This window comes from Aspergillus welwitschiae (assembly GCF_003344945.1).
Source record: "Aspergillus welwitschiae strain CBS 139.54b unplaced genomic scaffold BDQ94scaffold_2, whole genome shotgun sequence".
NCBI lineage: Eukaryota > Fungi > Ascomycota > Eurotiomycetes > Eurotiales > Aspergillaceae > Aspergillus > Aspergillus welwitschiae.
In genome coordinates, this window is record NW_020798696.1 from 1763442 (window position 1) to 1790965 (window position 27524).

The 27524-nt window shown below is 51.9% G+C and overlaps 9 protein-coding genes across 9 annotated transcripts; 4 read left to right on the forward strand and 5 right to left on the reverse strand.

Moving 5' to 3' along the window:
* Positions 1-258: 258 nt before the first annotated feature.
* On the reverse strand, positions 259-2661 carry BDQ94DRAFT_134913 (MFS transporter). The gene is made up of 4 exons (XM_026764566.1): positions 2054-2661; positions 1965-1986; positions 1811-1902; positions 259-1759 (listed from the first exon to the last, which is right to left on the reverse strand). Exons 1-4 carry the CDS (start codon positions 2397-2399, stop codon positions 573-575), a joined length of 1647 nt encoding a protein of 548 aa, XP_026631950.1. The 5' UTR covers positions 2400-2661; the 3' UTR covers positions 259-572.
* Positions 2662-3207: 546 nt separating this feature from the next.
* BDQ94DRAFT_134916 (TTC39/IML2 family protein) lies at positions 3208-6346 on the reverse strand. Its single transcript, XM_026764567.1, has 6 exons — positions 5694-6346; positions 5599-5616; positions 5432-5508; positions 5268-5334; positions 4203-5206; positions 3208-4149 (listed from the first exon to the last, which is right to left on the reverse strand). The coding sequence occupies exons 1-6, from the start codon at positions 5773-5775 to the stop codon at positions 3319-3321; spliced, it is 2079 nt and encodes a 692-aa protein (XP_026631951.1). The 5' UTR covers positions 5776-6346; the 3' UTR covers positions 3208-3318.
* A 357-nt stretch (positions 6347-6703) lies between these two features.
* On the forward strand, positions 6704-7230 carry BDQ94DRAFT_166003 (proteasome regulatory particle lid subunit SEM1; the record flags this gene model as incomplete). The annotated part of the gene is made up of 3 exons (XM_026770447.1): positions 6704-6818; positions 6949-7063; positions 7194-7230. The coding sequence occupies 3 exons, from the start codon at positions 6704-6706 to the stop codon at positions 7228-7230; spliced, it is 267 nt and encodes an 88-aa protein (XP_026631952.1).
* Positions 7231-7940: 710 nt separating this feature from the next.
* Positions 7941-9372, reverse strand: pgkA (phosphoglycerate kinase pgkA; the record flags this gene model as incomplete). The annotated part of the gene is made up of 3 exons (XM_026768646.1): positions 7941-8707; positions 8787-9207; positions 9307-9372. The coding sequence occupies 3 exons, from the start codon at positions 9370-9372 to the stop codon at positions 7941-7943; spliced, it is 1254 nt and encodes a 417-aa protein (XP_026631953.1).
* Positions 9373-9466: 94 nt separating this feature from the next.
* Positions 9467-10383, forward strand: BDQ94DRAFT_49716 (uncharacterized protein). Its single transcript, XM_026775911.1, has 2 exons — positions 9467-10263; positions 10321-10383. Exon 1 carries the CDS (start codon positions 9698-9700, stop codon positions 10154-10156), a length of 459 nt encoding a protein of 152 aa, XP_026631954.1. The 5' UTR covers positions 9467-9697; the 3' UTR covers positions 10157-10263; positions 10321-10383.
* Positions 10332-11677, reverse strand: BDQ94DRAFT_49684 (uncharacterized protein). Its single transcript, XM_026775909.1, has 4 exons — positions 11269-11677; positions 11032-11122; positions 10942-10967; positions 10332-10873 (listed from the first exon to the last, which is right to left on the reverse strand). Exons 1-4 carry the CDS (start codon positions 11332-11334, stop codon positions 10487-10489), a joined length of 570 nt encoding a protein of 189 aa, XP_026631955.1. The 5' UTR covers positions 11335-11677; the 3' UTR covers positions 10332-10486.
* Positions 11678-12062: 385 nt separating this feature from the next.
* Positions 12063-13984, reverse strand: BDQ94DRAFT_156647 (TRAPP trafficking subunit Trs65 domain-containing protein; the record flags this gene model as incomplete). The annotated part of the gene is made up of 4 exons (XM_026768647.1): positions 12063-12246; positions 12302-13427; positions 13478-13747; positions 13810-13984. 4 exons carry the CDS (start codon positions 13982-13984, stop codon positions 12063-12065), a joined length of 1755 nt encoding a protein of 584 aa, XP_026631956.1.
* A 277-nt stretch (positions 13985-14261) lies between these two features.
* BDQ94DRAFT_49751 (snoRNA-splicing protein PRP40) lies at positions 14262-17098 on the forward strand. Its single transcript, XM_026775912.1, has 4 exons — positions 14262-14433; positions 14520-14674; positions 14736-15792; positions 15846-17098. Exons 1-4 carry the CDS (start codon positions 14293-14295, stop codon positions 16884-16886), a joined length of 2394 nt encoding a protein of 797 aa, XP_026631957.1. The 5' UTR covers positions 14262-14292; the 3' UTR covers positions 16887-17098.
* A 4445-nt stretch (positions 17099-21543) lies between these two features.
* On the forward strand, positions 21544-26357 carry BDQ94DRAFT_179835 (chromatin-remodeling ATPase CHD1; the record flags this gene model as incomplete). The annotated part of the gene is made up of 2 exons (XM_026773482.1): positions 21544-26169; positions 26228-26357. Exons 1-2 carry the CDS (start codon positions 21749-21751, stop codon positions 26355-26357), a joined length of 4551 nt encoding a protein of 1516 aa, XP_026631958.1. The 5' UTR covers positions 21544-21748.
* Between the last annotated feature and the right edge of the window lie 1167 nt (positions 26358-27524).

A 27524-nucleotide genomic window follows, 5' to 3' on the forward strand; every position in this document is an offset into this window, starting at 1 on the left:
TACCACATGGGTATTCACCAACAGATGCACTTAAGGCTCCGCGACGCAATGAGCCACCTTAACTATGCTGCACAATGCCATGTAATTACATTACATTATGCGTTCGCCGCTGTATGAGGGAACCAAGCGCCGCGCTGCGGCAACCTAGGCTCAATCTGATTAGAGGAACCACTTTGGTACAGCATTACCGGCATCTATACAACCAAGGCAGACCTGAGTAAACTGCATTGATTACTATACGTAGACGCAAAAACGATAGCTATATCTAAATCATTCCATTTAACTAAACCTAGACATTAATCGGTGGTAATACGTTATTCCTGTCTATCAAAACCCCGGCCGTGCTATGCGTGTCATGCCATACAAATCAAATCAAACCAACAAAACCAGAGGTATCTCGAGCAATCCGACACAAAATCCCAGTGAACAAAACTTTTTTTAAATCTGACCCGCTTCATTTCAACTTTGGAAGACTGGCATGGAATGGACGTGGGGTATATGTGAACGCGATGGGTATAGGAAGAGAGACGACATTTCTGAGCAACAACATCGAAGATAGGTAAGAGGTAGGATCAGTACCCGTAAACCGAAGCCCGGGACCACTTTCCCTTGGCCCTGATGCGCTTTCCGAAGATATAGAACAGGTAAGGGATCGGGATCAATGCGACAGCCACAAAACCTAGCACACTCGCAGCCCAGTCCACACCGAGACGATGGAACATGATATTAGCGAAGAGAGGGAAGCAGCCCGCGAACAGACTTCTCAGGAAAGTGTTCGCCGCAACAGCACTAGCGGAGACTTTCTGGAAGGTGTCGATCAGGTAGTTCAGGGCAGCTTGGAAGATGGTGAAGAAGCCGAAACCCATGCAGACGGCGCCGATGATGGGAGCGATCCAATGGATGTGGGGGTCACTAGTCCAGGCGAAGATGAAGAGGCCGGCGGCGAAAACGATAGAGCCGAGCATCATTGGGGGCAGACGGGCTTCAGGGACGGGAAAGTTGTTGTTCGCTTTGAAGCGGGAGATGTAGAATTTCTGGTTGAAGAGGTTGATGCAGGCGCCGAAGAGGATACCGACGAGGTAGGCGAGGAAAGGCAGGGCGCCGACGACTTGGTTCCAGCCGCGGACTTCTTGGAATTCGATGGGGAAGGAGGCCAAACTGAGGTATAGGATACCGTAGACGAAGGAGGCGTAGATGGCGACGAGGAAGCAGATGGGCGTAGTGAGGAGGGCGAAGGGTCGGATGAGATACTTATTGCCGAGTTCCTTGAAGGTGACGTCCCATTCTTCATGACGGGCGTGGAGAGCCCAGTTGCCTGTTTCGAAGCGGAGTCGCTGAGCCTTGTAGACGAGGAGAACAGCCGGGTAGCTCTCGTCGAGGAAGATGAGGTCCATCGCGAGGAAGAACATCATCATGATTCCGGTAATGTATTCGGTCCAGCGCCAGCCGAGGTAGCTCTGGCAGATGGCACCTCCGACAATCGGACCCAGCACCGGTCCTCCGACCACAGCCATGGCGTAACCAACAATAGCGGCACCTCGCTGCTCTGCCGTCCAGATGTCACTCAGGACACCACCGGTGTTCGTGACGGGCGCGGAGCCAAAGAATCCGCAGAAGAACCGAGTGAGCATGACGGTCTGGAGGTCCTTAGCTGTGGCGGTACCGAACGAGAAGATGGCTGCGATGAAGTACGGCGCAAGCACAGCAGGCTTACGTCCATAGACCTCGGATAGCGGTGCCCACACGAGAGGGCCAAGTCCTAACCAAGTCAACTCATGCGCAGAGGTCGAGCGATAGTATCAAGACCTACCAAAACCGAACAACAGCAGCGTTGTACCCAATGTGCCGACCTCCTCACCCACGTGAAACTCCGCATCGATTTGCTTGGTGCCCGTAGAGAAACTGCGCTTTATTAGTAACTGGAATACAGTCCAAGTATCGGCATAGAGGAACAGCAAGCATACATCGAACTAGCCCAAGTCGCACCTATAGAACGCACCCACCGTCAGTACATCACCTAAAGAAAAAAAAGTATAACAGCAATCGCACATACCCATTGTAGTCAACCCATACAAAACCGTCGTAATCGCCTTCTTGCGAAAACTCCAATTCATCGGCCTGTACGGATCATCCGGCCCATCAAAGTCGACAATGACGTCCTCGGAGGTCCTAGTATGCGACAGCGGATGCGTGAAGCGGGCAGTTTGACCCGGTTCGCGACTGCGAATGCGCGAAATTACTGAATGCGCACGATTCTCCAGGGCAGACATGCCCGACGCCGCGGTAGTCTGCTTCTCCAATGCAGTCGGATCATCCTGATGAACGTATGCGCTGTGGTCTTCGGAGGACTCGACATCTTCGGATGAGAGCGATGAGCGTGAGTGCTCGCGTCGCGACATATTGAAGAACGGTATATTCAATTGATTAATTCCGAGTTAGATAATGGCAATTAGAACCCGTTAAGTCACTATGCATATGAGAAGGGGGGGGAATGATATCAGAGGGACGAAATCAAAAAAATATCCCCGATAAAAAAATCTCCGAATCTCCGAAAGCAACGGTGGGATAAGATAATTGCCGAACCCCAAGCATGCGACAGAGAGTATTGAAATGATTTCAACCACCAGCACCGTTGAGCAGGTAGTACCTGAGCAATGTGATCCAGCAGTGGAGGCGAAGATCCAAATTAATTCCAGGGCAGGATATGCCAGTATCTTTAAGGCACATTTCTTTGGCGTGGAACCGAAACCCGAAGCCGTTTTACCCGGGAGCAGCGTCATAGCATCGGACGTCCGATCGCGGCCCTCCCCCAACGGGCTCTTTGCATTTGCCGCACGCTGATTCGGCCATTCGATAGAACTGTCCGCCGGATCGACGCCAATTCCTGGATAGATCAGGTCCTCGAACCGCCCTACGCACACCATGAGTCACTTCCTGCACGTATCACAGCCTGACAGGGCAGTTGTACCCGGTCAAGAGAAGAGGGGACCGTGATGGGTGTCATTTGTCACTTGTCAGGGACGGATGCATCCGATGGGGTACGTGACAGTCCGGAAACTTATCCGACCCACGGTGATCGTCGCCCACCGCTAGAAAGTCTAACTGTCGGTCAAAGAGTCAAGAGAGGTCTACTAAGGTCTAGACGAGGTGAGAGATAAGGGCGGCTCGTGTCTATAATTGTCGCTGCTACGTGGTCTGGGTCCCCTGTAACAAACAACAAACATGCATTGATTGCTCCGTCTATCCCTTTAAGTCTTATCGTAATGTTCCAATGCTGGCGGTAAATGTACAGCGTCATAATACATCAATCATCCATCCTCATCCGGATGTTGTCGCGTGCGCACTCTCCCACTTCTCAACGGCCTCCAGTGCGGCCGTCACTTTAAGCCCAACACGCGCGTCTAGTTCATAGCTCTCCCACTTGGCCGCCTTCTCCAGGTGCTCCTTGCATTCGCGCACTTGCCGACGCTCTAGCTGCGTATCGCTGTCGGTGCTTGGTTTCTCGCTGGACGACGCCGGTCCTCCGTGGATAGCACTGTATGTCGGGCGCTCCATCCACAGGTTAGCCGCCATCTCAAAGTGTGCCACCGGGTAGATCCAGTCATCCTTGAGATGTCCAGTGAACTGCGACTTGTCTTGGCTGAAGATGCTCGTGCGAATCATCTCCTTCGCCTCATCGTGCCGGCGCATGGCACGGAGGACAGCTGCACGCAGGAGCTGCAATATAGCCTTCTCTTCCGGACCTTCGCGAGACCATGTCTTATTGGCTTCGCCTTCGGACCACGCCAGCTTCGTCATGGATTCTTCGAGCTGTTCCTGTGTCATTCGGCTGTGTCCGTTCCAGAAGAAAATCATCTCTTCAATCGGATCCACCCCCACAGCGTCCACCAAGGGCACCTTCCACTCCTTAGCGCGGGCCTCCCACTTGGCGACCTTGCGAGAAACAAAGACATCAAAAGGCAGTTGTCGAGCCATGAACTTCTTCTTCCCAGCCAATGGCGGCGCCTTCCGGAAGTACTCCACGGCCTTCTCGGCATGTTTTGCTGCCGCGGTGGCATCCGTTTCAGCAACGTTCCGGTATAAGCTGAGATGAGCCGATCCTGCAATATAGTAATATAGCGATCGAGACCAAGAGTTGAGTTCGACGCACTGATATGGTCAGTTTGATAATGAACTTCTGTGTGAACTAGAGATTGGCATACCTCGAGGAAAGACTCCGCACAAAGCTCGTATCTGTGGAGATACATGGCGTTCAAACTCCGTTCGAAAACCCGCAGCGCCTCAACCTGCTTGAGCGGACTGCGGTCTTCTCCACAGAGCAGCTCCAAAGCAACATCTAATTTCTTGTTTGCTCCGTTCATCCGTGACTCCTCCAGCAGCCACAATTGACTCTTCGGGAACCGCTTCCGCATCAGGGCAAGCAAGGCCTCTAGCCGTTCCTGGGGATAGCCTTGCACGTCATCGCCAGGGACAGGATCGGGCATGATATCGCAATACCGAACAAAGCCGTTCGAATAGCCGAGAATGGAGAAAGCAGCGAGGGCGCCGATCAGGTTGTGAAATTTACTGGCTTGCCAAAGCATCCTCAATCCCCGCTCCTTGTCCCCATGGAAGCCAATGATTCCCAAAAGCTTACTGAATGCGGGCGGGACCATCGAGATCAGGAGCAGAAGAATTCCAAAACAGAAGTTGGCGCCGGAGTGGACGAAGACGTCGATCTGGTTCTTGAAAATATCCGAGTCAGGATCGTGGCTCAGCATATCAGAAGGGCCTGATGCCGATGTTTCGGAGTCCGCGGAGATTGAAAGGTCTGAAAGTTCTTTTTTCAGGTCGATCGGTTCTACTGGAGATGCAGGAACGGATTTAGATCCCGCACCCTGCCCAGCACCCCGTGGGAGACTCTCTGTAGAAGTGCTATTCCCGGAGTTCCGCGCCTGCATGATGAACTTCTGCTCCATCTTAAGAATAGCGTCTAAGGTGATGTAGGCCTTTCTGAGCCTATAGAATCCTTTGATACTTTCCGTAAGGCTTTCATTCAAGACGCCGACGACAGCGCTCATGAGCTGCGCCATGGCCTGGCAGAGCGCAAATTCCGTCCCGGGAGCATATATTTGTGAGTGGTACGTATTTGGCGCATGAGAGTTATGTTGCGCGCGATGCTGGTCGTTGGCGGCACTCGTCTCCGCGGCATTGAGTCGCTCCGAGGCTAGAGAACATCAGTCATCAAGGACACTTCTAACAGAACAGTGGTCACACTGGTTACACACCCTGACGCATGATCTCCTGTTCGAATCCCAGTGTGGCCCGGATGAACGCAACGACGCCTCTGCCAAGCTATATACCAGGCACAAGTTGTAGATCAGCAGAGGCACTACAGAGCTAGTGACTTTGAAGATCGGCAGGTACTTGTCCAAACCAAAGGCATACGCACATTATGAAACGACGAGGTTCCTTCGGAAAGACCATCTTCGGCGCCGTCCACATCGTCATTGAGGATTAAAGTGGCAGCTGGTTGCCCAACCCGTCAGTCAGCATAGCGCCCTTAGCACTGACCCCGGAAGAGCGGGGATTCGATCACGCATGAGAAATTGGACATACCCCTCATAGCATCCTCAACTTTGAGTCCCAAAAAATTCATTGTCAGCGTCTTTCATATTGTAGATGGCGCTGAGAAGGCCTCTGTGCTCACTCACGATCTCGCAGTTCGGACAGAGAGTCCAGGGACTGGGTGGAGGCCGGCTTCTTGCCATAGAGCCAGGAGCCTACGCGAAACATATTCAAAAGAAGGACCCCGGTAAAAACCAGACATAAAAGTAAAGATCAAACTTGGAAAGGGAGTTGTGCACGAGACGTATGGCGGTCAATTAACCAAGAACCGAAGGGCTCCGAAGCCCAAAGCGAGACGTAGACGGAATGGGGAAGATTATCGAATCTCCCATTCGATACGCACCAAGAACGTAGTGAGACTCCGGGAACATAACCCAAGGAAGAGAGAGAGGTGGGGGGCAAAGAGAATAAATAACAACAGTCGAAAAGGTGAGAAAATTGTACGGAAATAAAAAAAGAGGCGACTCCGACCCAAGGGCTAGGCTGGAAGGCCTGGGGATTATAAGCAACGGGGACCAGAAACAATAATAGCGTCGAAACCACGGTCCACTTGCGGCGGCGAGGCGGAGCAACTGGCTGGATATTGCCGGGCGTTGCTCACGAACAAGGCAGTCAGAGATCACGAACCGTGATTTAGCGCATCGGGAGAGGGGATCGTTTAAATGTCTCACGAATAGGAGGGAGGAAATGCTGGACAGAATGGAGCTGGGGTCATCTCCGGTATGTCCGGCAAGACTGGAGGGGGAGGGAGACGAAGAAGGAGGAGATCAATAAAGCTTGACGTCGTCAGGTCGAATTGACCGACTGCGGACTAGTCCAGTGAGTGAGTCTGATTGTAGTGCCGCCCAGCCAAAGGTGAACCGACGCCATCGCCTGCGTCTCCGCCGCCGCCGCCGCGACTCTCTCTCTCATTCCATTACCTTGCCAACTACCAACATCACCCACCACCGCCACTTTTCCAATCTTCTGATCTGTCATTTCTCATTCCTCACCTCTTCTCCTCCCCCCTCCCTCTTCGTTTCCTTCGTACGACCCCTCCTTTCACCTCCCTAGAGCCACCTGTCCGCTCTCACTCCCCCTCCCACTCCTACCCATCATGTCGAATCCCACCGCGACCCAGGACACCAAGGCCGAGCCTACCCAACAGCCACAGCAACAGAAGCCCCCCGTGCTGGAAGAAGATGACGAGTTTGAGGACTTCCCCGTCGAAGGTTAGCCACAAACCACACAGACCGCTGGTCTTTCCTGTCATGCAGAAGAGGGAGCTTCGCTCCGCCCAGACAGCCGGCAAAATGATCTTACGGATGACGGGTTGCGCTGACCTCGGAGCTTTAATTGCAGACTGGCCTCAGGAGGAAACCGAACAAGGATCTGCTGCCAACGGCGCAAGCGCTCATTTGTGGGAGGAGAGCTGGGATGATGACGATGCGGCCGAGGACTTCTCGAAGCAACTGAAGTACGTTTTCCCAAGCCAAGCCAAACCGAACCAAACCTCATCGGTCAATGCTATGAGCGCAATATGTTACCATTGATCTACACCTCATCTAAAGCTCAAATTGGACTAACATGTTTGCTTCGAACTACAGAGAGGAGCTGAAGAAGGTCGGGGCGTCTAATCAATAGATTATATTAGATGACGGGTTGTCGGTTTAATTGAGATGAACACACGCAAATTCCACGAAGCATTAATCACTTGATTACACGTGCAGCTTTACCCTCACGCGGCTCGGTAGTGAGACGATGAACAATGTTGGAGCTAGATAGACTTGTTTGAGTAAGAGATTCGTCTGCTTTGGCGGTGCCGGACCGGTAGGCTAGCCCAGCTGCGCGGTTGTGGAGGATTCGTCTGCAGAGGATAAGTCGTCTATGGTGGGAGATCTGGTACAGGCTAGCACTTTGCTGGAAGCGGTGTATGTGCTGCATGAGCACATTATGTACTTTCTACGATTATTTACACACCCATTACTGAAAGGATCAAGTCCACCGCCCATCAGCTTGTGGCCCCCTCATCGTAGCTCGCATTTGATAAAACCAGACTCACAGCTTCGGACCCGTCACTAGTCATGAGATTGCATCATCAGAACCTCTCTTGATTATGTAGGCAAACGCGTATTTTGTTGAGATTAATTATCATTCTTTGTACATTACGTTCGTAAAATTGTTCCCTGTCTTGAAGGGGCGCCGGGAAGGCTGACAGGTACTACACAAGCCGCCTGTCCACTAGTCCAGAGCATGGAAGCTCAACCACAGCTCATCCTCCTCCAAAGAAACATGGACGGATTTTGTCATGCAGCATCTCCGCATATCCAGTGTGGTAATATGTTTGTTCAGATTTACTTACTCGACAGGGCAGCAACACCGGGCAGCTCCTTGCCCTCCAGGAGCTCCAGAGAGGCACCACCACCGGTGGAGACGTGGCTAAGCTTGTCCTCGACACCGTACTTGGCGGCAACGGTGGCAGTGTCACCACCTCCGATGATGACGATGGAGCCGGACTGAGCAGCGGAGACGACGGCATCGAGGGTCTTCTTGGTGCCGTTGGCGAAGGGCTCCAACTCGAAGACACCGGGGGGACCGTTCCAGAGGATGGTCTTGGCCTCAGCAATGGTCTGCTTGTAGAGCTCAACACTCTTCTCGCCAACATCCAGACCCATGTAGCCATCGGGAATACCCTGAGCGTCGGTAGCAGTGCCGGTCTTGGCATCAGCAGCGAACTTGTCGGCAGTGACGTAGTCGACGGGCAGAACGATCTTGACGTTGTGCTTCTTAGCCTTCTCGACGACCTCGCCAACAATCTTGCTGCCAGCCTCGTCGAAGAGACTGTTTCCGATCTTGACATTCTCAAGGGTCTTCTTGAAAGTGAAAGCCATGGCACCGGTGATGATCAGGCTGTTGACCTTGGGCAGCAGGTTGTCGATCAGCTGGATCTTGTCAGAGACCTTGGCACCACCCAGGATGGCAAGGAAGGGGCGCTGGGGGCTCTCGAGAGCCTTGGCGAAGTACTCGAGCTCCTTCTTCACGAGGAAACCGGAAGCCTTCTGAGGAAGGTCAACACCGACCATGGAAGAGTGAGCACGGTGGGCCGTGCCGAAAGCGTCGTCTGTGGTGTGGAATATTATTACACAGCTCATAAACTAGTGGCCTCCCAAGATGGGAGGTGCGAGGAAAGGATGACTTACTGATGTAGACGTCACCAAGAGCAGTCAGACCCTTGCGGAACTCAGCGACCTTCTCCTTGTCGGCCTTGACCTTCTTGCCCTCGGCATCCTTGGAGCTGCCCTCCTCCTCGGCGTGGAAACGCAGGTTCTCGAGGAGAACAACCTGGCCACCAGTGGCCTTGTTGACGGCCTCCTCAGCCTCCGGGCCAACGCAGTCCTCGGTGAAGACAACGCTGCGGCCAAGCAGCTTCTCGAGCTCGGCAACAACGGGCTTCAGGCTGTACTTGTCGTTCTTCTTGCCGTCGGGGCGGCCCAGGTGGGACATGAGGACAACGGCCTTGGCACCATTCTCGATGGCGTACTTGATGGTGGGCAGAGCACCGACGATACGCTGGTTGTTGGTGATCTCCTTCTTGTCATTGAGGGGGACGTTGAAGTCGACCTGTCCAGTGAGCAGACTAGTTAGCATTGAAGGCTCATCTTAAACCCCACGACGGTGACTGATGAAAAGGTGGGGGTTTCCGGGGCAACAACAACATACCCGGATCAGGACACGCTTGTCCTTGAGGTCGACATCGGTGATAGCGAGCTTGTTGGTAAGAGACATGATGAACGACGGTTCTACGACAGTCGGACGGGGTTAGAGGATGTGAGGGGAAGATAGGGAAGTGGGGTGACAAAAAAGAGAGAAAGGAGAAATTGGGAGGGGGAGAGACGTAGTATTAGTAGCACCACGGGAGACGAGGGGATTGGGAAAAATGCCTACTTAATAGGTCCGCGGTGAGCGAGTCTGGTCACTGGAAGCTACGACTTCATTCGGTTCGGCGGCGGGGTAAAAGTGGTATGGGCTGCTGGTGGGGCAGCCGGTGAGAGAAGTTGAAATCGCGGGCGCCTCGGGCTGATGCGGGACTGATGTCAGCGCCCGCGAATCGATGACGGAAGGGTCCGGGGCTTCAGGGGTGAACATTATGCCTGTTATGCCCCGTTCGGAGCCCCTTAGCCTCGGATCATTGCTGCGATGGGAGCTTCTGCTGCGTCCGGGGGTGGATCTATCAAGCAATCGTTCCGATATTTCTCGTCTATGGATGCCGGCTCGCTCGTGGGGACAACCCCGCCTACAGGAGACATTCCATCATTCGTGCCTAGTTCAAACCCGAAAAACAATGGTGTATAATTCATTTTGTCGACATGGTTTATCGATCAATGCAATTGACTCCGGTGTACCCACACTGCTGGACGAAGACCTATACACCACCCATGAGAGGAAGAATAGCAGAACCCCCAAAGCTCATTTACAGCGCCCAGTAAGCACAAAACGACGCAGGGGAAGGAAGAATGACAGACAATTGACAGAAGAAACGATTGGGAACCTTGTGGGAGCCAAAATATGAGCCCGCTACTACCATTACTCCTCCTCCGAAGAGTTGGTCAGCGACAGATACGCAGTCCAGGCGATTCCGACGGAGGACACGAAGGGCTGGAAGAAAAAAATACATCAGTATAACAGCGCACAAGAGATCTGTCACAATAGTACTCACAATCTGGAACTGGATAGGTACAACACGGAAGTTCAGAATCTGAACAGCGGGCCAAAGGACAAAGTTGGCCTTGAGGGTTGGCAGATAGACGTCCTGGAACTTGCGCGTCAAGGCTCTCCTTCCTCCTCCCTCTGCAACCGTCATGAAGGAGAAGAAGCACGCCAGACCTGGTAATATTATTAGCTAAGAGAAAAGAGCTTTCTTCTTCCTTCGGAGACATTTCATACCAAAAGGAGCGAACATCAGCTGATCCACGCACACTCTCTTCAGCGCGGGAATCGACGGGTTCCTCTTGGTAAGGGGGAACGCCCTGGACAAGAAACCGAACCAATGGAACTGAACTGGGGCCATGAAGAAACCGTACGACATAAAGCGAGTCAGGCGCTCGAAGTCAAAGGGCGGCGGCATATGTCTAGCATGTCCCAGCTCTCCAAGAGCAGGCGGCTTCTCTTTATCGAGGCCATGGATCTCAATTGAAATAAGATCGTTACTGTCAGAGGGTCTGCGTCCTCCACGAGCCTTGAAAGCCGTGATTAACTGTGCGACCGTATCTGCGATCCCACCAAGTATCTACCATGCCGTCCAACGTCAGTCGATCATATGCCAATGACAGATGATTCGCTCGAAGGGACTCTTACCGCATTGGTAACCATGGTGGTTAAGACTAAAGACGACACAAAGTCAGTCAGCTCCTGAAGGCGCTTAGCAAGGGAGCGTGAGAGCCTTACTTGGTTTCTCGGCATAGTAAGAGTTGAACTTAGCGGCAAGTCGCATTGCAGCCGCCATTTCGATGAGAAAGATTATGGCGTGAAGCAATGGCTATAATAGAGAAGGATGGAAGGAGTGAAGTTAGTGATGAGTTCTATCATAGAAAAAGTTTACTTGATAAAGGTTGCTTGTTTTAGGAAAAATGTAGAACCCCCTTGGGTGAGATAGGATGGAATCGAGACCAAGAGTTCACATACCAGACGGCCGTAGATGTACCTCCGATTGAGTCCATCGAGTATTCTTCGACGACTAGTGGAGAACATGACGAAGGGCGATGATAGACAGAAGTGATTGGCAAGATGGAAGGGGATCGAAGGCGAACGGCTTGGAAATCCCGGTTGGCGGGCTCGGGGCGAGTATGACGCAAAGGACTGCCAGAAAGCGCGCACAGGCGAAACAAGGGCGAGCAGGCGAATAAGCAAGCCCCCCGACGACTCCTGGACCCGGTGTCGGTGATCGTCTCGTTGGGTGTCGATGAGACGGCGTACTGTGTACAAAAGTAAAGCAGGAGGTTAGGTTTGGGTTTAGGTCGACCAGCGATTCAGGCCCCTGTTAAATAGAATAAGAGGAACGGTACTCTGAGGCAGCGAAGATGCAAGATCGAGGTCATGTCATCTTGCCGGGGATTCGAACTTCTCCCCGCCCCTTGAACCAATCCGCTCGCGTGATCACCCGCCCATCTCCGCCCGCCCGCCGCTTTTGAGGCGGAGGGTCTTGCATTGCCGCCTTTACATCTTAAGCCCGATCTTAAAGCTAACAACAACTACCACTACTGTCTGGGGAGACTCAACTTTCATCACATAGATTAAATGCTGTATTGATAGGATATACATGCAACTGATAATGAGACTTGACAAATCTTCGTTCCTTCTCACCACCCGCTACTCATGCTATCAATCCTTTAAATCGTGAAGATAGCAAAGTCCATGAACATGCATCGTAACTAGCCAGCATTCAAGCTATCTATCATAAAAGTAACCCACATCTCCTCTCAACTGACCACCTCAATCGGTCGACCTTTCCTTTCAAAGGAATGGATGTCCGGGAGATCTTTAATATCAATCGTCTCGTTCGTATTTACATCCACCAGACGTACAGCTTCCAGACGAAGTGCCCCCACCGCCAATGGAAGCAATTTCAGTTCCGTAGAAAAACAGGTGCCAGGCAAAAGGGGACTATTATATGATCAGCTGTGGCAAAGGAAAAGGGAAGAGTGAAGGGGCTACCCACCCAGCCCGAACATCGGTACTTAGAGAAACGAGTTCTGCTTCCTGGCCAACTACACTCTTCTGGAGTGCATGGACAATGTTATCATCGGTTACAGCTTCTGCGACCTGAGCATCTTTTCGGCTCGTCGCAGATGAAGAAGAGGGTCGCACGGTATGTCCCCGTGGGTCCAGCTTCTTCCGGCGAGGGATTGCAATTATTGAGAATTTGCGGGAACCGGAAGATCGGTTCACGATGAAGATACTCCAAGCAAAGGGTTTTCCTACTTCGACATGTGGAGGGCCACTGAACGAAACGGATACACCAAGGCCTGCTGTTGAGTATGCCCGCTCTCTCAGAGAGCTTCGATTAGGTGTAGCGGTCCCCGCTGCGGCGTTGCTTTGGTTAGGTGTCATTGGAAGACTCGCGGGGCGGTTGTTTCGTTGTAGAGCCTGGCTAGGTCCACCAAAAGTTGGGTTGAGGACCATGGAGAAATCAACGTTGGTTCTCCATTGCATCAATATCCGCGGGTTACAATTGTCCGACAGGTGGATTATTGCTTCTAGCGAGATATCCAGCACACTGACCATCACAGTTGTCGATGGATTTGGGTCCGGCGCATAGTCGGGCGTTAACTTGTATACAAGGGTGATATCATCTCGCGGCTGGCAACGGATGGGCGGCAGCAGTCCTGGTGCATCTGTAAGGGTTTCTATCGTCCCATCCGACATGCTAAGCTCTGCCTTGTCAAATGTGACATCGCAATTAAGGAATGGTGTCACCTCAAAATCGAGGCTTGCAACAGTGGTAGGCCGTCCACTATAGGCATTCAGCCGAGAATAACGTATCCTTGCACTGGCAGCAGGCACTATGCGTATGGGGTGGCCGGAATGTTGCTGGACATTATATATGGGGTCTTCACTGTATTTCGCCGGTACAACTCGCAGAAGCCTAGATGCGGGGAGGAATGGATCTTTCTGATCCAAGGACTTATCACTCGACAGCGGCTGTAGAATGTTTGTTGACGCGGGGATCAGGGGCGGGAGGTAGTCGTCTCCCCGAGACTCTTGCTGTCGGGTTTCAGCTGGGTTGAGGCTAGCAGAGGCGATGAAGAGGAGGGAAGGGTGTTGAATGCGTATTCGAGGGCGCTCTGAGGTTTATCAGCACGACAGGATGCCGGAACAAGGACGGAGTCCTTACTCAAGAATGCCTTGACACTCCAGATCACATATACGTGGTTGCCCCCACCTGTGTCTCCCTCAAACTCATTCACCACCACCAATGGCTCCTGTGAATCTACAACCCCTGAAAATATAAGGTCCCGAGTCGGGGTCGGGTTCTCCGCGACTGTCTCGGCGGGATCAATGGCAAAGGCATCGAGTCGGACTTCGAGGTGCGGAAGATACTGTTTCAGGCTAGGTGGAGAGCAATTGGATAGTCGTAAGACAACGCGAACGGTGCAGAACTCATCTGTATCACGCTACATATGAGTAAGAGATAGAGCTCGATCAGGCCAGCAGGTCGTAGCGTACCGAAGAACAGGAGAGAACGCTGCGGTATGAGCGACAACACAGAAGTGAGGTCCTCTGCGCCTTTTTCTAAAGCAGACGTCAGAGCCGCCTCTAGGTCGGCATCTGAAGCATGCGGGACAACTGTATCTAGAACAGCATGTCGGAGGAATTCCCCGGGGATGTCGAGACTCGGCATGGCGAGAGCAACAGCCGCATGCTCTTCTTCTCGTAATGAAATAAAAAGATAGCACGCGCACAGGCAACCGACACCAGGGAGATCAAAAGAAGGCAACAGACGGGAATCCCCTCGATGCGCATTTAATTTAAGAGCAGCCAGGGACCCAGGCGCGCCGGGTGGAGGTGTTCGATACTCCGGCCGCTGCAAACACGGCAAACAGTCTTAGCGCAGGAACCCCGGCGAGCTTCTTCGAACGCTGCTTTTTCCGACCTTCTCTCATCGTCGCAACAGCAGTATCTGTCCCCGGCAGCTTCTGCAACTCCGATATGAATCCCATGAACGGTCCGGCTGGCGCGCCCTCCATGTGGCAGGAGGCGCGTAACTCTGATGGTCGAGTTTACTACTACAATGTACAGACGAAGGCGACGCAATGGGCGAAGCCCATCGAGCTGATGACGCCTGTAGAGGTATGTGTCCTCAAGCTTCTTTTTCTTCATGACATTGCCATATATTATATGTCCTGGAATGCTAATTCTCTGTTAATCTCCTATAGCGTGCCTTGGCAAACCAGCCGTGGAAGGAATATACTGCTGAAGGTGGTCGGAAATACTGGTACAACACCGAAACCAAGCAAAGCACGTGGGAGATGCCAGATGTTTACAAAACTGCTCTGGCACAGGCTCCAGCGCCTCAGGCTCCTCCAGTGGCGTAAGTCTACAGCCAAATCTTCCTCTCAATGCGCTCATGATACTGACGTGACTATGCATAGGGCTCCGACTTTCGTTGCAGGTGGTGTTAGCTCCTTTTCTTCCTACCCACAACAGCGTGACCGCGACGACTATGATCGAGGCTATGGCGACCGACGTGGAGGATATGGTTCGATGGATACCAATGGCATCGCCGCGGCCCCTATCCTAGGTACACAGCAAGCCGAACCGGAATACGGCTCTCTCGAAGAGGCAGAGAGCGCATTCATGAAAATGCTGAAGCGCCACAACGTGCAACCCGACTGGAGCTGGGAACAGACCATGCGTGAAACCATCAAGGATCCTCAGTATCGTGCCCTCAAAGACCCCAGAGACCGCAAGGCAGCATTTGAAAAATATGCGGTCGAGGTTCGCATGCAGGAAAAGGATCGGGCGAAAGAAAGATTCGCTAAGCTCAGAGCAGATTTTAATACCATGCTGAAGCGCCATCCTGAGATTAAACATTACAGTCGCTGGAAGACCATCCGACCGATCATCGAGGGCGAAACCATCTTTAGATCTACAGATGATGAAAACGAGAGGCGCCAGCTCTTCGAGGAATACATTGTTGAGCTCAAGAAGGAGCACATCGAGGAGGAAGCTGTTAAGCGCAAAGCTGCTATGGATGAGCTGGTGACTATTTTGAAGTCCCTGAACTTGGAACCATACACACGCTGGTCTGAAGCACAGGCGATTATTCAGTCAAATGACAAAGTCCAAAGCGATGATAAATTCAGAACCCTGAGCAAATCCGATATTTTGACTGCATTCGAGAACCACATCAAGTCCCTTGAGCGGGCCTTCAATGATGCGCGTCAGCAGCAAAAGGCTGCAAAGGCGAGAAAAGAGCGTCATGCCCGCGAGCAGTTTATCGAGCTTCTGAAAGAGCTGAGATCTCAGGGTAAGATCAAGGCCGGAAGCAAGTGGATGAACATCTACCCCTTGATCCACGAGGATCCTCGGTACGTTGGTATCCTGGGTAACTCCGGATCTTCTCCCCTGGATCTATTTTGGGACATGGTTGAAGAAGAAGAACGCTCGCTGCGTGGCCCGCGTAACGATGTCTTGGATGTACTTGATGTAAGTGTGATTAAGCCTGGTATTCTGTTCATCTGTCACTAACTCGTACTCAGGACAAACGCTTCGAGGTTACACCAAAGACCACTCTTGAAGAGTTCAACGCTGCTGTATCTGGTGATCGCCGCACGGCCAATATTGATCCCGAGATACTTGAACTGATTTTCCAGCGTATCCAGGAGAAGGCTGTCCGACGAAGCGAGGAAGAGAAGCACGCTGCAGACCGTCATCAGCGCCGTGCTATCGATTCATTGCGTTCCCGGATCAAACGTCTCGATCCCCCTGTCCGTGCAACTGATACTTGCGAACAGGTGCGGCCAAGAATCGAAAGATTCGATGAGTACAAGTCTCTGGAGACCGATGAGCTCCGACAGGCCGCCTTTGACAAGGTTATTCGCCGCCTGAAGGAGAAGGAGGAGGACGCGGAACGAGACCGCGAGACCCGCGACAGGGATCGCGGAAGTCGCCGTGATCACCACGACCGTGATCGTGATCATCGCAGCGGGCCATCCTATAGAGGCGAAAGAAGGGGAACATCTAGCCGTCTTAGCCGAACCCCAGAACCAGATGCCTACGAGGCAGATCGCCGTAAAGCCCAAGCAGACCGTGAACGCTCCTACCGGAAGGCCAGCGGTCTATCACCCGTCCGAGAGCGACGGGAAGAGCGTGATCGAGACAGGGAACGTTACCGTGAGCGTGAGCGGGATAGGGACCGCGATCGCGACTGGGACCGTGATCGCAGCGCACGTCCTCTTAGCCACTACGAACGCGAGCGTCGCGAGCGCGAGGAAGAGCGCGAACGCCTCTATCGCACACGCGGTGATCCCCGCGGAGGTCGGGATGAGCTGGATTATGGTGCCGATACCAAGAGCACCACAAGCAATGATCGTAGGCGCAGACGCGACAGCGACACCGAAAGTGTTGCCAGTCGCTCTGCGAAGCGGTACCGACGTGATAGTCGGGAGCGCGAACGCAGCCGCGGTGCCAGGCGAGATCGAGACCGTCGCGAGCGGACTCCAGCGGCGACCGATGATGGAAAGAAAGAGGAAAAGGCCGTCCACTCCGGTAGTGAAGAAGGGGAGATTGAAGAAGATTAAGTAGATGCACACACACAACTACCCGTACTGGCAGATGTTCCATAGGTAGTAAATTGCCAATGGACTCCGACTGACTCTACGCTCGTAGGGTTGGGTCTGGTGGACGCGTCTCTCATCTTTGCTGCCCCAGTATATCGACTTTGTATGTCTAGCGCCCACACGATTGATATATGCATTTCTTGACATGTGAAAATACAAATACAACACTTATGATAATATTATCTCATGGTTCACCTAATAGTAATTTAACACGGTCAAAATCATGGCGTCCAATTCTTGGGTTCAGTTTCATTTAATTGTTTCGAAAATATATATAGTACTAGTCTATCACATATCATTGATACTACGCAGCACGGCACATCATCATGTGCACCGACATATGATAGAGCACAAAGCCTCATTTGAATTTCTTTGGACATCTTAGTTAACCACTATATATTGATAAATATCTTCCATCACCTTCTGGGGAGTTGCTGTCGTCTCAACACTAACACCCAAAGGCTGGCGGGAGGCTGCTACCATAGAGCTGAATGTCAGATGATGGTGCTGAATTATCTGTCATCTTCATTACGGGTTCTGGATATTGCTTCATGTGATCCAGTGATAACAAAATGCGGGAGATCTGTCCCTTACTGGCTACGCTGCGAAGGATACGATGATAGTGGGAGGTATCATCGGGCGGGAGGAGTACGATGTCCGGTGGAGACGGACAATTTCGGGGGTAATCTACTCTCTAGGCGGAGATAAGCTATGTAGAGAATATACTACTCTGTCCTAGATAGCTCTTATTTATGCTTGGATAGAGAAAACCAAGTGATATATACGAAGTGAATGACTAACGTAATGCAATATGTTCAAAAAAAGAAAATCTTTTGGACAGTGGTCACCTAGCTTGACCATAACCAGCTAATCTTTTTTTCCCTCACCGACACCCTTTTTGTCGGTGGACCATCCATGTTGACAAACATTGTAACTCCGACATGACTGCGCCATCCAGGAAATCCGTATCCCTAAACATAATCTCAAGACTAGTCTCGTGTGTCTTCACTCCGAACCATCGTGAAGAGGACTATATTGAACTATGCAGGCGTGGATGGCGCTGGGGAGGGACGACCATGAGCGACGACAAGGGGGGCCAGAGAGGATTAACTGGAACAGGTAAAACCACTGCTCCTACCTAGCCGAACAAGTCGTCCGCTCCCTCTTCGTCATCCTCCTCCAAAGCACCATCCACATCATCAGGAAGGCGCACGCCACGGCAACGGCGCCGCCTTCTCTGAGCTGCAGAGGCCTTTGTAACGCCGAAAAACGCCACTACCCGAAGGTAGCCCCAGCGACGATAGCGACGCCGCTGGTCCGAGTCGCGGCCGTCACGTTGGTGAGGCACGCGGTCATACTTGCCCGGAACAACCTCCTCATTTCTCTTCTTCCAAGAAGAACTGTGGAACATACATGTCAGTATTATACTTCCAATAGAACAGAGACGATAATACCACGGCCGAACCGTGCAAGTACTGGGGTGAAAAGATTGTAGACTTACGTAGTTGCCGGCCAACTTCTGCTCCTGGTCCATCTGGGACTGGTACTTGTTAATACGAGGGCGGTAACTGTTGGGGTCACGACGGAAGGTGACATCCAGGTTCTTCAAGAAAGTGTTGCAACCAGTGACCAGGGACTCAGGGGCGTTGGCGTGAGCATCGACGGAGGGCTGACCATCGAAGACGATGACACGATCGGCGAGATAAGTGGCCATGATGAAATCGTGCTCGACGATGAAAGCAGTCTTCTTGGTGTGCATGATGAAACGCTTGATGACCCTGGAGGCCACGATACGCTGCTCGGAGTCCAGGTAAGCACTAGGCTCGTCAATGAGGTAGATATCAGCGGGGATTCCCAGAGCCAGGACAATAGCAACACGCTGCAATTCACCACCAGACAGATTCTGGACTTCCTGGTCAATGAAGTCATCAATCTTGAGGGGCTTGTAGACATCAGTCTGGAACTGGGGCGACAGGAACGCGGCCTTGATACGCTTGAAGAACAGCTGACGGACGGTACCCTGGAACTTGGGGGTGATCTTCTGAGGCTTCATGGAGATGTTCAGGCGAGGAACGCTCTTGCCACCGTCAGGCTTCTCAGCACCAGCAAGCATCTTACAGAAGGTGGTCTTTCCGGTTCCGTTCTCACCCATCATGACAATAATCTCAGAGTCGGTGAAACTTCCAGCATCGATCTTGAGGTGGAAGTTACCGAGAGTCTTCTCCATGCTGGGGTAGGCGAAAGCACGGGCTCTGTCCACCATGAAGTCATCGCCAGCCTCAGCAAGACGGAAAGTAAGAGACTCCTCACGGAATCGCAAGTTCTCGGTAGGGATGTGACCATCCAAGAAGATGTTGATACCTTCACGGACGGAAGCAGGCAGAGTAACCACACCGTAAAGGGCGGGTCTTCCATAGAGCACACAGACGAAGTCAGACAGGTAATCAAGAACAGACAAATCGTGCTCGACAACGATGACATAATCGTCAGGGCGGAGGAGCTCTCTGATGGAGCGAGCGGCGGCGAGACGCTGCTTAACATCGAGATAGGAGGAAGGCTCGTCGAACATGTAACTGTAAAGTTTGTCAGCTCTTGCGCAAATAGAGACGGTTCCAGATATTGTTCTTACACGTCAGCCTTCTGGACGCAAACCAGACCAATGGCGAAACGCTGGAGCTCTCCACCAGAAAGGTGACCGATATCACGGTCTTGGACCTGTCTCAACTCTGCATATATCATTAGCAGTGTTGTTAATAAGCTCGTTTTGCAACTGCGCCATACCAAGAGTGTCGAGAATGTGATCCAGGTTGTCCAACTGGGCGCGGGCCTTGATGAGGGCTCCAACGTTCTGAACGGGGCCCTTGACAGCCCTGGGAATCTGATCGACATATTGAGGCTTCACAACAGCCTTGAGATCATCCTCCAGAACCTTGGTGAAGTAGTCTGCATACAATTAGAAGTCTGTAAAACTCAACTCCACGATACTGTTTATACATACTCTGCAGTTCGGAACCACGGAAGTACTTGAGGATTTCTTCCCAGTCGGGAGGGTTGTCAAAACGTCCAAGGTTGGGCTTCAGCTTTCCACTGAGAATCTTCAACGCCGTACTCTTTCCAATACCGTTGGTACCGACGAGACCAAGCACCTGTCCGGGACGGGGCATGGGAAGACGGTGAAGCTTGAAACTGTTGGCGGAGTAACGGTGGGTAACTTGGGTCTCCAGGTTGGTCGGCAGGTTGATGATGTGAATGGCACCGAAGGGGCATTTCTTGGGACAGATACCGCAACCGATACAGAGGCGCTCGGAGATGAAGGCAATCTTGGACTCGGGAGTGACCTCGATACACAGCTTACCCGTACGGACGACGGGGCAAGACTTCTTACATTCCTGGCGACATTTCTAGAAGAGAAAGGATGGAGCGTTAGAAGACTGGTCTGGGGGCGCGAAGAAAGCAGGAATATTGGGAGATTCGCGTACCTTGGGTTTGCACTATTACCAGCCAAGCGAGATGTCTCAGTATACGTTGGAGCGTCGACACATGGTTGTTGGCAGCGTATGCCGCGGGGTATAGGAAACTCACTTTGTCACTGTTGACAATAGCAACACTAGATACCGAAATCTGTTAGATGGTTTGACCAAAAGAAATAAACAAAGCAGACAGGAGGAGCCATACCGGGTAAGCTTGTCAGACATGATGGCTGGTGTTCAGATCAAGTCGAATGCGCGAAACCGATGTAGTGGGGGAGCAGCTGCAAAAAAAGAAGCAGTAAGATCGCTTAAGTGGTAGAACTGTGCTGGATGAAGCCGATCACACGGCGGCGGTTGGACTGGCAGAATGCGAACGCGCCAGATCTCTGCACAGGCAGCACCGAGGAGAGAGCGAGGTAGAAACGTTGCTGGAGAACCCCGATGAGGAGGGGCTCTTTGGAGAGAAAACTATGCCGGGCATTGTGGGCAACTGTGGATGCCTCAGGCATGAAGTGTTTCCGGGCTGCATTATTTCTGGGAGTGCTGATTGGCTGACTGTCCACATTGACTGATTCTGCTCGGAAGAAAGGTAACTCCATGTCCGTGACACACGTGACGGCAAAAGCGCGCTAGGCCACTTGGAGGCTCGCTTGCGGTGCGCTAAACCACACAGAGCATGGCGGGCAATGGCAGCCTGAGGGATCAGGCGGGCAGCCAATCCCTTCACGGCGACTCGTCCACCTCCAGCCGACGTACAACACTCTTCCTACTCCCTCATCATATTCTCAGCGGCCTCCCATCGTTCCTTTGCTGCCTCCACCATTCCATCCTCCCCTCCCCCCCCACCTTTTCCCTTCAACTTTGTCACCATTTACTTCTTCGTTTTTCCCTGATTAGGGGTCACCAAGCTATGGAATGTAAGTATTTTATTTGTCTTTCCTAGCTTTTCCTAGACGTGTCCTGCCACTGTCGGCCGGGGTACTTCTCCACGGTCTCGACCCACCGAAGAACTCCAGATATCCCCTACATCTGGTGTATTGAGGGGTTCTCGGGTTCCTCCTGGTTAAGGTCTGGCTGGCTTTCTTCTCTGTACCTGTTTTTGCCTTTGGATTTGCCCCTATTATCCCCCATCTCTTCCCTACCACTCTCCGTCGCGTTTCATCCAGCCCGCCATCAAAAACATGCCCATCCATCATACCTTCATCTTCTACCTCGTTCACCTACCTATTCTGTTCGATTCTAGTGGAATCTGAGTCGCGTAAATCTGTTTTACACTATGCCGTGCCTTCCATCCCTCTCCGGGCTCGTACCGGGCTTCAATGCTGATGCCTCTCATCATCAATAGCTACTAGCATGGTGATCCCATCTACCTCCGAGCCATCGGCCACAATGGCCCTGATGAATGGGTACTCCGCATCACCTGCCTCCGATGCTGCAAGCAGCAGAGACGAGCTTGCAGTCAGCGAGAGTGAAGGCCACCTGTCCGACTCCTTTGCAAACCCTGCCGCACGCGAATCATCATCCTCCCCCGAGGAAGACGCCGCAGACGAGTCCTATAATGCCGGCTCCCCGGACGCGGAGGGAGATGAGGATGCTTTTGGGATGGAAAATGACGAGGATCAGAGCAGTGCATCCGGCTCTGAAAACTCTTCATCGTCAGAAACCAGGCGTGGCACGAAACGGAAATCGTCGTCGGTCAATGAATCAGACTATATCCGACAGAACCCCGATCTATACGGCCTTCGCCGAAGCGCAAGAGCCCGCACGACGCGTCAAATAGTCGAATCAGACTCGGACTCTGACTCTGATGCTGTAGCACCCCGTGCTAAGCGTCGACGCGCCGCAGCCTCACAACCCTCCTCGAAACGTCCCTCCCGCTCCGCAACCCAGTCGTCGTTCTCCGAAGACTCGGACAGCGATGAGTATGGAGGCCCCCGCGCTCGTACAAGTAAGGCAAGGCGACGGCGGCTCCTTCAAGCCTCATCAAACGATGCACCTTCTCATCCTGAGGTTCGTTTCTCAACGAGGAATGCCTCTCGGGTCTCGAATTACAATGAAGATGATGATGATTCCATGTTCGAGGATGACCCCGATGAGATGACGCAGAATTATTGGGTGAATACCGTGGAGGATGATCGCCCAGCTGTCGATATTGTGCTCAATCATCGCCTGAAGGATGGCGTGGACCCAAGTAGCCTCGACGTCGGCCGCCACGACTTTGAGTTCTACATCAAATGGCAAGGCAAATCTCACTACCATGCTACATGGGAAACGGCCGAGAGTCTTGCCAACTGTCGTAGTACCCGCCGCCTTGACAATTATATACGCAAAACCCTGTCCGAAGACGTCCGCCTCAAAAATGACGAAGATGTTGCCCCTGAGGATCGAGAGAAATGGAACCTCGATCGTGAGAGGGATGTAGACGCTATTGAGGATTACAAACAAGTTGAGCGAGTCATCGGAATGCGCGAAGGCGACGCAGGGACAGAGTACTTCGTCAAATGGAAGCGCCTGTTCTATGACTCTTGTACATGGGAGAGTGAAGAGCTCGTTAGTAATATTGCTCAGCGCGAGATAGACCGTTTTCTAGATCGCTCCTCTCGCCCCCCGGTGTCAGACAAGTCCGAAACCAACCCAGCCACGCGAAAGTCATTCGAGACAATCAAAAGCACACCGAGCTTCCTGCAGAATGGCCAGCTGAAGGAGTTCCAAGTGAAAGGTGTCAACTTTATGGCCTTCAATTGGGTGAAGAATCGCAATGTTGTGCTGGCCGACGAGATGGGCCTTGGGAAGACCGTTCAGACCGTTGCTTTCATCAACTGGCTACGCCATGTGCGCCGCCAGCAAGGGCCTTTCGTGGTCGTCGTCCCACTGTCGACGATGCCATCCTGGGCTGAGACTTTCGACTACTGGACCCCTGACCTGAACTATGTCGTCTACAATGGCAATGAGGCTGCACGCACCGTTCTGCGTGAACATGAGCTCATGGTAGACGGCAACCCCCGACGGCCCAAGTTCAATGTACTCCTTACAACATATGAGTATGTCCTACTGGACTCGGCCTTCCTGAGCCAGTTCAAGTGGCAGTTTATGGCCGTGGATGAGGCACATCGGTTGAAGAATCGCGAATCTCAGCTATATTTGAAGTTGCTCGAGTTCAGGTCTCCGGCTCGACTTCTCATCACAGGCACCCCTATCCAGAACAACCTCGCAGAACTTTCTGCCCTTCTAGACTTCCTAAATCCGGGCTTGGTTCACATCGATGCCGACATGGATCTGAACGCAGAAGCGGCCTCTCATAAGCTTGCGGAACTGACGAAGGCTATTCAACCCTTCATGCTACGTCGAACGAAGTCGAAGGTGGAGTCAGACCTTCCTCCCAAGACCGAGAAGATCATTCGCGTCGAGCTTTCCGACGTCCAACTGGAGTACTACAAGAACATTCTCACCAAGAATTACGCTGCGCTCAATGACGGAGCCAGAGGTCAGAAACAATCACTTCTGAACATCATGATGGAGCTGAAGAAAGCAAGTAACCATCCATTCATGTTCCCCAATGCCGAAGCCAGGATTCTGGAAGGTAGTACTCGCCGGGAGGATGTTCTGAGGGCAATGATCACCAGCAGTGGTAAAATGATGCTCTTGGATCAGCTTCTCGCCAAGCTGAAACGCGACGGCCACCGTGTGTTGATCTTTAGCCAGATGGTAAAGATGCTTGACATCCTCGGTGATTATATGGAATTCCGTGGATACACATATCAGCGCCTAGATGGTACCATCCCTGCGGCTGCACGTCGTTTGGCTATTGAACATTACAATGCCCCCGGGAGCAATGACTTTGCTTTCATTCTGTCTACCCGAGCCGGTGGTCTTGGAATCAACCTTATGACGGCAGATACTGTAGTCTTGTTTGATTCAGACTGGAATCCTCAGGCTGATCTCCAAGCCATGGCCAGAGCGCACCGTATCGGACAGACGAGACCGGTCAGTGTGTATCGTCTGGTGTCGAAAGATACCGTAGAGGAAGAAGTGATTGAGAGAGCTCGAAATAAGCTTCTTCTCGAGTTTATCACAATCCAACGCGGTGTTACTGACAAGGAGGCGACAGAGATTCAGAACAAGATGGCTCGTAGTGGGATCTCGGTCAGCGAGCCAAACTCAACGGAGGATATCTCACGTATTCTCAAGCGTCGTGGCCAGAGGATGTTCGAGCAGACTGGTAACCAGGAAAAGCTTGAACAGCTTGACATCGACTCAGTACTCGCAAATGCGGAACTTCATCAGACCGAACAGGCCGAGGAAATCCAGGCTGACGGTGGCGAAGAGTTCCTTCGAGCCTTCGAATATGTTGACATCAAGGTGGACGATCTTAGTTGGGACGACATTATACCTAAAGAACAGCTAGAAGAGATAAAGGCAGAGGAGAAGAAGAAAGCCGACGAACGCTATCTTGCCGAAGTCATTGAGCAGAATCGACCTCGCAAGCGCAATGCACCGGGTGACGCACGGGATACCCGAGAAGAACGCAAAGCCAAAAGGTTAGCGAGAGCACAGGTCAGTATGGAGAATGGCGATGATTCCGATTCGAATGCTCAGTCGGACCCGAAACGACCGCTTGTGGAGAAAGAATATCGCCATCTTCTGCGTGCCTACCTTCGTTATGGAAATATGGTAGAACGTGAGGAGGATGTCGTTCGTGAGGCACGTCTCCTTGACCGTGATAGAGAGACGGTCAAGGCTGCTCTCCGCGAAATAACTGACAAGGCTGCCGATCTGGTTCGGGAAGACATAGAGAAACTCGAGGCCCTTGAACACGCCGGTAAGGTGCCGACGAAGAAAGAAAAGAAGGCGGTCTTGTTTGATCTCCATGGAGTCAAGCGTCTTAATGCGTACACTATTGTGGAACGTCCGACGGAAATGCGTATCTTGAAGGAGGCGACGGCCGCGGTGCCTGACTTCAAGAATTTCCGGATACCGGAAGCTACCAAAGCCGCGGATTATACGTGTCCATGGGGTGCGCGCGAAGACGGGATGCTGTGTATCGGTATTGCGCGGCACGGATATGGTGCCTGGACGCAGATCCGGGACGATCCCGACCTTGCCCTTGGCGATAAGTTCTTCCTTGAAGAGCACCGTGTCGAGAGGAAAAATGAACGTATGAATGCTGAGGACAAGACAACGAAGTCCCCAGGAGCCGTTCATCTTGTTCGTCGCGCAGACTATCTGTTATCTGTTCTTCGTGACAAAGCCACCAACGGTTCAAGTGTCAGCGCGAAGAGAGCTGTCGATAACCATCATCGGAACAACCGGAAAGGTTCCCGTACGCATGCCAGCAACAGCGTCTCAGCTTCACCGGCACCGTCTCTTTCTCGTAGAGGCCACCGGGAAACAGAACGTTCCAGGCATCGGTCTCATACCCACGGCGCCAGAGATAGTATTGAACGACACCACACTCCCAGTCACGACGCTCGACCCAGATCCGTGCATGAAGGGGAACGAAGCCGTCATAGAACCTCCGACGCGTCCAGTGAGGATATTCGGCGTCGTAAGCCTAATGAGAATGGCTACTCCGCCGGCAAAGAGGATATGGCTCGCTTGTTCTTCAAGCCCATTCGCGAGAATCTGAAGAAGGTGTCAGCCGTTACTAAAGAGAATTTTCCGAATAAGGCTGAACGGGCTACGGAGTTGAGACGTCTACTTGGCAAGGTCGGTGAATTTATCGGCCAGAATTTGAAGGGCCAGGGCTCCATGACGTCTTTGGAGACTCGTTTATGGTATGTCCAATGCAATCCGCCTTATGTTCCGAACAGAGTATACTGACTCTAACAACAGGCAATATGTTTCGGTACACTACTGGCCCAACAAAGATGCCGGAGGGGCTAAACTTCAAGAAATGTATCATAAACTGATCGCTGCCCGTAAGGAGGCTGCTGCTTCCAAGCCAGCCTCCAACGGAGAGTAGATGCCGGTTTCAAACCGCGGTATTTCTCAGCGAAAAGATGTCAAGGGTCTTGTTTTTTTTTCATGGAGTTCTTTTTGCTTCAATTCATGTTAAAAGGTACATATGCATCATTTGGGTTAGCATGGCGACGGCGTCTGGTATGATCTACGAATGAGTGTTGTGTGAGGTTGACCCATGAGTGGCCTTCTATGATGTTTGCATGCATGGCAGCTATTTCTTTGGCTCTTACGTCTTGCGGTTCCCCCGTATTTGGAGCATCGGGATTTGTGATGTGTTCACATATATCGTTTCCTTCTCTCTATCGCTCATCATTCGCTTCCCCCCATATACCTCCGGAATGATGAGCGTTCTTGTTGTTTCCATGATATCGAACCCGGGAAAGAAAAACCCACTGTTGCCTTGATTGTTTCTTAGCCCTTTTTCCCATACCACTTAAACCATCCGAGCAGGGCTCCTTATATTCTTCGAATTCATGTATCTTCTTTTCATACTATCAGCATCTTTGGGCTACTACTATTCTCTGGAGTTTAAATCCATTTTCTTCCATTCAAGCCTGGGAATATCCATCTTCTTGTTCTATTTTTGTATCGACGTGTCATTAGACCTCGATAACTAGTTGGGTTTCATTCACACCAACCGGAAAGAGTTGCTGGCTTATTATGTGTTGTGCTTCCCCCCATTGTTTAGGTCACGTCTTGAAGGCTACTACTTGCCATGCTTGTTCACGCGAAAAGAAAAGGAGGCGCGACGAGTCCTGGGTTCTTCTTTCTCTTCTCTTAGCGGAGTACAATTACACCACGTTTGAACAGCTATAAGGGGGTACATGCATGCAATACAACAAGATACTCAATTTTCGTTCTTTTTCGATGTGATTCATGCTATCAACACTGGAAAGAAAAAAAAAAGGAGAAAAGAAAGCGCCAATCCCATTTCGTAAGTTACAAACAGCAGACAGGTAGTAATAGTAGTAAAGACCAGGATATTTTGCGATAACGAAAGCGAAACGAAGCGAAACGAATTGAACTAATCCGGAATTGATCAAGTCCCTGCATGTCCCGTGACGTGGTAAACAATAGAGAGAAAAGGTGTATGATAAGGGGGAAAAGAATGGAATATGAGTAGTAGTGACACGTTTTTTTATCACAAGAGACGTGACGTGGCCCAATT